We start from the raw sequence: 10,623 nt of genomic DNA on the forward strand, positions 1-10,623 counted from the left end.
TATAATGTTCCCGTTGTCTTTATAACTGCTTTGTTGCAATTGCTTTGCAAAAAGATTGCTTTAATAAGAAATGAGTTAAATTAACCAATTTTTTTAGTGCTACAATAAAACTGCCTAACGATTTACAAAAATAGAAGCATGCAATTAACTAATTATGTAATTGATAAATGGGAGGGAAGGGGTTGTTCCAAAATTGAAAGGTGTTGCAGTTCTCATGTACTGTAAGAAATTTGTCCATGACATCTGAAAATAGTCACTTCGTGACAAATGGCTCCCTCAGTTTGGTAGAACCCAGGCTGTTGTCTGCCTGCACCACTGCCTTGAACAGAAATACCAGACATGTCGACAGCATATTTATGTGTTTCTTTGTATTTTAATGTTGTCCTTTTCATTAAACTATGCCACACCATTTGTGTCTCTGAATATTTTTAGTCATGTTAGTAACTCACTGCTGCTGCCAATATTTTAGCAAGCCTAATGTGAAAATTGATGCAACTCAATATTGCAGTTCATTTCATTACTGTGAAGGTCTGAGTGGCACAGTGAATTAGAATATTCACCTTTCACCCTTAGATTCTGGGTTTCGATTCAGTTCAGATCGATGGGAGTGTATTCTGCACTCATTCACATGATTGTGCTTTCAAGAAAGAGATTGTATTGTTGTGGTGTAGTTCATGATTGCAAAGTGATTTACAGTCAAATAGTATTTTTTGTAATGTGCTCCCTGTTCTAATGGAGAAAATTGATTCTCAAATTTGTGCACAGCAAGGTCTCACAAACAGCAATGATATAAATGACCAGATTATCTGTTTCAGGGAGGATACTAACCTAGAATCTAGGAGCACTCGTCTGATTTTCTTAGAATCATGTCCTATTTTCTTTAATGCCTACCTAACCAGATGGGCCCTCAATTTAACATCTACTCTGAAAGACAGTGTCTTCTACTATCCAGCAATCACTCAATACCACACTGATACGATGGCTAGTATATATGATCAAGTTTCTACTGCAGCTTTAGCCAACAACCAAACATGTCAGAGACAAGCGGACTACCAATTGAGCAGAGGCTAACATTTATCTATCGCTACCTATGGCTGTCTCATATCTTTTGTGAGTTTTGATCCTAAGAACAGTTACTTTAAAAAGTTTGAGATCTGTACTAATTGGCTGTTTGTGCACATTGAATTCCAGGGATACCAACACAATACATCCCAAAAGAACAGAGCATTCTTTCCTGACTGCACAATCAAAGCAATGCTAATTGGAAACCATGAAATTTGATTTTGCAGCAACATCAATTGGTCTTTTTTTCTGAGAAAATCAGTGAAGGGGCTGCCGCTGTGTGCCTCTCATTGCAATTTCTACTTCCCACAGTTCCTGTCATTTTCAATAGTGTTTATTCTCTCACTGTGTTGTAGAGGTGCACTTTAATACCTTGACATGGTAATAGGTACTTGTGTGTGATCTCAACATTGAGTGCTGGTTGACTGTCCAAATCTGGAAAATGTGACAGCCAAATCTAACTTGTTCTCACTCAGAATTCTAGCATCCATAAATTAGTCACAATAGTTGAATTATGATCAGGACAGTAAACTTGGCTAATATTGTCGTCCTTTCCTTTCTACTCATTTTCCTTCACGCCAATGTGATAACCAATTAGTGCTGTTTCTGCATTCATCCTCTGAGACTGGCCAAGTCAGCACAATGGTGCTGAAATCTTTATGGTCTTTACACTGGACAAACTTAGACATTTTAAGTTTTCTTTATTTCATTTTTCTTTGGTTTAGATTTTTGCACCGATTGTTTGTTACTTGAAACTTAACGCCATTCACAATAGAGGGCATCCAGACAAAATAATTAAAAGTAACAATTCTGTAATGCTGTACTCTGCAGGGACCACAGGGACATCAAAGTTGTAACCTTATCTTTGATCCATGCACCTTTCCACAATGGGCTTTTGCCCTAGTAACATGGTCTACCTCCACGAAGACAGGGCCCTGTACAGTAGAAAATCGAACTGCAGAAGAATCTGCATTTCTCAGGGAAATAACCGGAGCACCAAATGGCACAATATTCCTCTAAAGTCTACAGATGCTGGAAACTCCACTTAAATTAAAAGCAGGCAGTAAATAAATTTGATTCAATGCTACAAGAAGCAAGTAGAAATTTGCACTGAGATTTCACATCAGTGACAGATTTAGTGCTCAAGTTCACATTGATATTATGGATAAAATCAATCCATTTATTGGGGATTGCTTAGTAAATATTTCTAACCCCAACAATTGGTCTTATTTGAATAGGTAGTCCTTGTGACTATTACTACCACTGCAGCCGTTTGAGCATGTACAGTGCAATTGAATATCCTAATGTATTTGCTTGAGCACAGGTGGGTGTTCACCATGAGTGAGGGAATTTAGGGAGAGGACATCAAAGGCTTGGGCAGGTTTTATGACAGATTTTGAAAGCAGAAAGTAAAGTAGTAAGACAAAATGGTTTTAGAAGAATGTTCCAGGGAGCAAGGGCAACATGGATGAAAAATGAACCTCAGCTAGTGAATCAGAGAAGGAGGAACAAACAATTGAGAGGAACAATAAGGGTAACTGAAAGTAGACACGAAGGAACATTTCCCACATAGACTGAAGTTAGTTTATGGAAGATTTTGAAGATCATTTTGAAAGTAATTTGCTGGGGTAGAAAAAAATGGTGGACCTTGAGAAAATGGGATATGAACAGATTAGATGTCAAGTAAGAGAGAGTTTTGACTGCACAGTTCCGCAGTAGAGAAATTCTGTCACATTTTGGTCAAAAGCAAAAAGAGTATCAAGGTTACACAAAGCTCAGAGTGAAAATGTGTTCCTTATAATAGCAAATGTATAGCATTTCCTGTAAAAATTGGAAATGACAGGAATAGATTCACAAATTCAACGTCATGCACACCAAAATTTGAACTATTGAATTGTCGTCAGCTGGTCAATGTTTTGAAAAAACAGCCTTGATAAGGTGTCAGTGGATTTCTCTTCCTAGCTTTTGTTACTAACATCATAAGTGGTGGGTGAAAACACTTTTTGTTTGCTATTTCTGGAAATAAATTGAACAATCATTTTTATAGTTTTGCTAGCACACAGAAGACATAGAAAATGATCTCCACTCAAATGTGGAAACAATTTTACCCAGAAAAGCCAATATTTTAAAATTATGCAGCTTGGAAGTATTCTGTGTTATTTACTGTTGGGCAAATGCAAAATACTAATTACATTAACCCAGACTTAAAGACCAGGGACTTTGATAAAGATTCCAGGGAAGGGAAAAAATACTAAATTTCTGTACTAAAGTTTTCCGATTACTACTTTTATAAATATGAGAATGGAAACACTCCTTCCCCTTCTATGTAAAAGAAATTATAATAAAAATATAATATAACTCAGAGACAAAAGTGAATAGATAACATGGCTAACTTTGTGGGTTCCAGTTCCAGAGACAGCAGTGGGAACTGATTTTTGAAAGAATTAACAACCAGCAATTTAAGTTTTGTATTCTGTGTATCAAATGGAAAATACTTGCATTATTCCTTTATTTCTTCATTCAAACTGAATTTGTAGATGTACTCACTGTGCCGTTCAGTTGTCACTTTATCTGGATACCAAATAAAGTTAATTGTGAATGTATTAGTAGCAACTTGATGACACGTTCTGTTGGTTTTCTTGTGTGGTTGAATAAAGATTTTTGCAATGAGAAAAAATGTTCATAAATACTAGATCTGATTTATTTTAAATGCCTCCAAATTGTTTTAATCTAAAATCTCCCTGAATGATCATACTTCATTTCATTTTGTCAGGAAAATTCATTCTAGTCAATAGTAAAATCTTTCCAAATATTTTAATGAGAAAGCCAACAGTAGATGCGGTGCATGAAATTACTTAATTTAAATTGAACAAACTGCCTAGAAATTAACAGGACAGCTCCCAGGCATTAAAAATCTCAGCTTATTATTTTGTAGGCTGAAATGTATGTGTTATTTAAAATATTAAAAGTTCATCAGTGCTTCTTACCTACCATTGCTTTTGATTTTCATTGGTATTCTATTAAGCTTAGTTAATGAAAATCTTTCCAAGTTAAAAGAAATTAGAAATTTGAAACGCAGTGCAGATTGTACATTCCATGCTAGTGTGACAATGAAAAGTATTTGCCTGAGGAGCTTGGCTGACCTATAATTGTAACTAAAGTACTGCGGATCATTCTTTCTGTTGTTTTTTTCTGTAACAGCATTGCTTCCTCTGTTTGTTCTCTCTGAATAGATGACACCATACATGAAGCTGAGCCATCGCGTGGTGAGAACAACGCTCAAGTACCCAGGATATCCCCGCTACTTTTGGCGACTGTACTGATCCTTATCATGGCACTTTCAACATTGTAGTGCTCAAAAATCCAAGGAACCTCTGACACAGCATGGCTGGATCAGGAAACAACACAGATTCTGTAACTGCACTGTTGAGGAGGGGGAGCATTCAGTTTATTCCAGACACGAGATTTATTTTCTGTGAGGAGAGTAGGGAGTGATTGGAGAGGGAAGATGAATCCAAACTGATAAGCCCCCAAAAATGCCAAATTATATTTTGAGACTAATGATTCTTATTTTCCTGTACATTTTGTCTTTCAAAATACCCCTAGGTGGTTTAGCTGTTGTCATCCAAGTATGGATGAGTAACAGTAGTGGCAGATAACAGTCACTGAAGAATAAGAATATTGAGCAGAAGCCCAAGAGGGTTTATTCCTCCATGCAATATTTATACCTTCTCACTCAATACTGTAAGATGATCATGCAAAACATTGAGTCACCGCATCAGGACTTGAGGGGTGATATTCTGAATAGATATAACCCCATCCCTCTCAGGAGTTATAATTCAACATGTGTCTGAAGAGACACTGCTCATGCAGTTGCTAACATTGTCTGTAATAGTTTGTATTTTTGACACATTTCCTGTTTCATGAGCCCTTGTTCGGGTTCAGTATTTTTGTAGGAGATGTGTGTAGAAAGGATAACCTTTGAAGAAATTGGGAAGCAATACAGAACCGAAGGGTGGTGCAGTTAGCAATAGGCCACTACTATTCCACAGAACTACTTGAGAAATACAAATATTAAAGGATAAAATAATAGGTTAGAATGCTGATGTCATTTGTAATAGGGATAATTTTCATGTGAATACGGATGGATATTGGGCATAACTGATAATTTTGCAGTTTATTTTATCACTATGTTCTATAATTGAAAAACTAACGAACCGAGAATGTAAAAATACTGCATTTTCTCCTGATAAACTGGATTACAATCCAACTGTATTAATGATGTAACCATTGAATTATTTTGTTCTGAGCAGCTGTAGACTACAGTTCAGTATTGGATGTTATTAATTTCTGGCAGTTTAATCTGTTCCACAGTGACTATTGCCAATACATTTTAGTCAAGAATGGATTCTATATTAAATAATTACTATTACACTGCTGGAGAATTATAACAAGAACTGGTTTCCCCTACTATAATGGAGGACATTTAAGACCAACCACTTTCTTGCTTCTTTGTTTTTGGTTGCCTTTTTTAAGCAGGGAAATAAGGATCAATCTGTTCAGTGGATACTATGTATCCTGTAATAGTCTATAACATTAGTGTTAGCTTAGTACATTGGTTTGTACCTTCTTCGAGGGCAAAAGGAAAAAAAAAATTGTTTAAATTCTGTATTATTAGCAACCTATGTTGTAAATAGTGTTTGATAAAGTATTAATTCCAATTCTTACATCTTTTATAATTGAATACAATACAACTTCTGGATTTGACTGAGCAGGTTAAGCAAAAATCTATGTTGGAATGGATGATGAATTGCTACAGTGCTGCGAGCTGCTTTAGTGAATAGTGCAAAAGCTGCAAGAACAGGAACGGGTGCAGCTTGCAAATTGCTTGTTATGTATGAGGAGAGTGAAGCAAAAAGACTTAACATTCAATGTATTGGTCCTAAATGTTTGAGACAATGTAGAATTCTGGTCACAAAACCCTTTGTGACGAGGCCTGGTGATTCTGAAAGTTGATCGGTTTGTGTTCCTGGTTTTCTTTCTCTCCCAGCGATGAAGTGAATGTTTTATGGGAAGATCTTGCCATTATCATTGTAGCATGCATATGGACTGGAGTTTAAAAAAAGACGTTTGTCAGTATAGTTTTGTAAATTTCGTCTACTGTTCCTTTTCCCCGCTTTGTGTGGAAGCAGTTCATGACAAGGCCCAAAATAGGGGTGTATTTTACCTATCAACCACAACCACACTTCACTGACCCACCTTGCAAAGTGGACTGGAAATGGTTCTATAAATTTTAGAAGCATAGAAATTAATCCACTCCCCCTTTATTCACTCCACGTAGATCAGCTGTTCCCTGCTTTCATCCGAGCCTTCATTGAGCGGTGAATGGGTAAATCTGTTCTATTTGGCAACTTCAAGTTTTTCCCATGCATTAGCCCCCAAACTGCTCTGATGCGAGACGAATCTTCTTACAATAGCGTTGCTGCCATTGTCTGTACAGTTTAATAAATGCTGGCATGCTGAAGGTTACTCATGGAGTCTGCTAAATCTATTTTAGATGCTTACTCTTGACAATCTGTTAGAACCACTCATTGTGTGTGCGTCTGGATAGTAGAGTCCAGTTCATTGTTGTCCTGTGCCTGTACTGCCCTGCTCAAGAACCGCTTGAAAAGCAGATTCTTTGCACTTATTGGCGAGTGCATTTTGACTTGCTTATGAGGGGAAAATAAACAAACCTGTGGCCTGCTGCCATGTGGAAACTCTCTATACATCTGTTTTGTACATACACGTGTCTGAGCAACTATACATAAATAAAACTGAAGGTGTTCATTATAAATAGTATGGATGTTCAATGTCTTTGGCTATTAAACGTTTGAAAATATGTTTTAAAGAGCATACTGCGTCTTTTTCTTGACACTGTATTTGAATTTATAAATTTTATACTTATTACGAGATCTCGTGGAACTATTCCATTCCTGTGCTGTACAAAGGAAATCTGAACTCAAAATGTGACATTTTTGCAGCTAATTGGGTTTTATCTACACTAAACAACCAGAGCACAATATAACACAAAATGGTCATATATACAGTTGGAATATAGCTGGTTATACAATTTAATGAGCCTGTATTTAAAAAATAATCAAGGTGCAAGCTTATCTTACTTTTAAAAGTTATGTTTCATATGATGCCATGGCTAATTTGCAAATTCTGCCATAAAACTTTTTCAAAAATTTGAACACTACTTTGGAAGAAGAAAACTAGGAGAGAAACTGAGTGTTGGAGTCCTGCTTTTGAATTCAATTGGGCCCAATAAGGTAAAGTATCCCTTCTGCTGCCTTTGGGTAATGGTTTTTGATGTGAAATCATTCTGCTCTCGGTGACCATGGATTCACAGCACAATACTGACCGCCCTTCATCCCAAAGGTCATATCTGACAGGGAAGCCATCTGGAGAGAGGCAATGGACTAATCACTCTGGAACAATGCAGGTCCTTCTCTGAGTAGAAGAGGGGGAGAATAGAGGGAAATTGACACCTAACCCAGTTTAAATCTAGATTTGCTATTGCTTAATGCCTCAGCAGGTGAATAAAGCAGAAAGGCACCATTCCTAGGTACCAATATTCCTCTCATTTTAATGAGCAGGACAATAAATGAAACAAAATAGAGGACAAACATTTACTTTTGAACCTTCTCTTGAATGTATAAACTTTGTACTTTCCAAATTCATCCATCAGATATGTTTTATGATAATGATTACATTTGAGTTGCTGAAATTGTATCCTGTTATAACTGTACTTCATTAAAATGTAAAATTAATCTCCAGCAGCTGACTTGCTTCTCACATAAAATCTATGGTTGTTTAATAGTCTGGTGCATTGCAGTTTCATTGTTTTCTAATGTGGTTGAAAATCCAGGGGACGCAGTCTGTCCCTTTCAATTTACCAAGAAAAGACCAGAAGCACTAACTATTCATCTTTATTAAACAAGCTGTTCTTTGGCATTTAGAATAGCACTTGGCTGTTTAAGTATTGAAATAAATATTCATTCAGAAATCTGGAAAATAGGCATAGTTGAAAGTTGCTCTTTAAATGTTACAATGTAGAGCTGACACTTTTTCAAAGACGCCTTGACATTAGCACAAACACACACAAGCTCTTTCAGATCACAGCCCGAAAAGTGTGAGCCGTATCGAGGTCAAAAAAGTCATTCAAAAGAATCCATTGCTTTCAGTGCTGATACTCGGAACAAGGACAATATGACAGGCCAAAAATGTGAATAGCGCAGAAATATATATTAAACAATTCTCTATTCCTGCCTATTTACCAAAAATAGAACCTGGTGCAACCTACTTTGAACATTATTGATTTACAGATAGATATACTTAGAATCTCCGCCGTTGTAGGTTTTGAAGTGCGGATCTATCCTTATGTTTGTGTTAATCTTTACCGCTTCCTCCATCTCCAGCAAAGTCAAATAATGCAAACATAAATATTGAAAAGCCCGCTGTCATCTTTTACTGGTGTGTCCCACACACAAGCACATATGATGCCTGTTTGATCAGCCAGATCATTGACTTTAGATCGAAACTCATTCATATGCGTGCTGCATAGACTGAAATAAAGTGTACATTTCATTTCCTGTCACGTATACCAGCATAGTATATATATGTTTAAAGAACATAGACCTTGATTAATTTTCAGATGACACCGAAGGATTCCTTACATTTTACAAATCAGGCCATTTTAGTGCTTCTCTCCAAATCCAATTGAATAACATAGACTGTGTGTCCAACAGTAATTTGACATCGTTAAATTGGACTTTTCGCACGAAGTACAAATTTAGAGCTATTTCCCCGTTGGAAACTATACTTCGCAAACTGCAGTTATCATTAAGGCTAAGGATGAATCCATCAGACAAAGGCTATACCTTCACAGTGAAATGAGAACTGCACAAATGCATTTGTAATTCTTGCTTCGTTCTGATAGCTGCTGATTTGATCAACGCTGTAAAATTGTTTGCAATCTATACAGCTATTCTCGTATGCGTTACTGTATCGGTTATCAAAAATGTTGGAACAAGGATAATAGATTCCTTCAATGCGGAAAGAGGCCATTCGGCTCATGAAGTTTGCCCTGACCCTCACGGGTATTTTACAGAATGACCCACAAAACGTTCAAAAAGGAAAGCGTTTTACATTATTTGCGCATGTGACCTGGGGCGAGTGAATATTTCCAATGTTGCGCCCAACACACACAGACGCGTACACTATTTCTGTTTATGAAGGTCCCCTGGAATAAATACCTAGAAAACACAACCCAGTACGTTATTCCAGAGACTTGAGTCTGTTGATGTCTTTCAGCTGTTATAAGAGAAAAGTGCAACGGCAGAAAATATAAAATACAAGCACTTTATTTAAGAGACTTGAGCGTTCGCTAAATAAAATTATAAATACAGTGAGGATATGATGACTAAAACATGCGAAAAATTCAGGATAAGGTCAATAATTTTTGATGGTTCAGTGAAACAGATGTATAGAACATAGAACATTACAGCGCAGTACAGGCCCTTCGGCCTTCGATGTTGCGCCGACCTGTGAAACTAATCTGAAGCCCATCTAACCTACACTATTCCATTATCATCCATATGTTTATCCAATGACCATTTAAATGTCCTTAAAGTTGGCGAGTCTGCTACTGTTGCAGGCAGGGCATTCCACGCCCTTACTACTCTCTGAGTAAAGAACCTACCTCTGACATCTGTCCTATATCTATCACCCCTCAATTTAAAGCTATGTCCCCTCGTGCTAGCCATCACCATCAGAGGAAAAAGGCTCCCACTGTCCACCCTATCTAATCCTCTGATCATCTTGTATGTCTCTATTAAGTCACCTCTTAACCTTCTTCTCTCTAACAAAAACAGCTTCAAGTCCCTCAGCCTTTCCTTATAAGACCTTCCCTCCATACCAGGCAACATCCTGGTAAATTTCCTCTGCACCCTTTCCAATGCTTCCACATCCTTCCTATAACGCGGCGACCAGAACTGTACGCAATACTCCAAGTGCGGCCGCACCAGAGTTTTGTACAGCTGCAACATGACCTCATGACTCCGAAACTCAATCCCTCTACCAATAAAACCTGACACACCGTATGCCTTCTTAACAACCCTATCAACCTGGGTGGCAACTTTCAGTGATCTACGCACATGGACACCGAGATCTCTCTGCTCATCCACACTACCAAGAATCTTACCATTAGCCCAGTACTCTGTATTCCTGCTACTCCTTCCAAAGTGAATCACCTCACACTTTTCCACATTAAACTCCATTTGCCACCTCTCAGCCCAGCTCTGCAGCTTGTCTATGTCCCTCTGTAACCTGCAACATCCTTCCGCACTATCCACAACTCCACCGACTTTAGTGTCATCCGCAAATTTACTAACCCATCTGTCTACGCCCTCATCCAGGTCATTTATAAAAATGACAAACAGCAGTGACCCCAAAACAGATCCTTGCGGTACACCACTAGTAACTGAACTCCAGGATGAGCATTTCCCATCAACCACC

General features: G+C 37.6%; 1 protein-coding gene across 1 annotated transcript in view; it reads left to right on the forward strand.

Annotated features, from left to right (window-relative positions):
- LOC109931882 (ephrin-A5) overlaps positions 1–7,195 on the forward strand; it is a 187,217-nt gene extending 180,022 nt beyond the window's left edge. Inside the window, exon 3 of the mRNA XM_048595424.1 lies at positions 4,296–7,195. Within this exon, the coding sequence (XP_048451381.1) occupies positions 4,296–4,414 (119 nt within the window). The 3' untranslated portion in view covers positions 4,415–7,195. The remainder of the gene's footprint in view (positions 1–4,295) is intronic.
- Positions 7,196–10,623: the final 3,428 nt, after the last annotated feature.

This window comes from Rhincodon typus, chromosome 3 (genome assembly GCF_021869965.1).
Source record: "Rhincodon typus isolate 14 chromosome 3, sRhiTyp1.1, whole genome shotgun sequence".
Classification (NCBI taxonomy): domain Eukaryota; kingdom Metazoa; phylum Chordata; class Chondrichthyes; order Orectolobiformes; family Rhincodontidae; genus Rhincodon; species Rhincodon typus.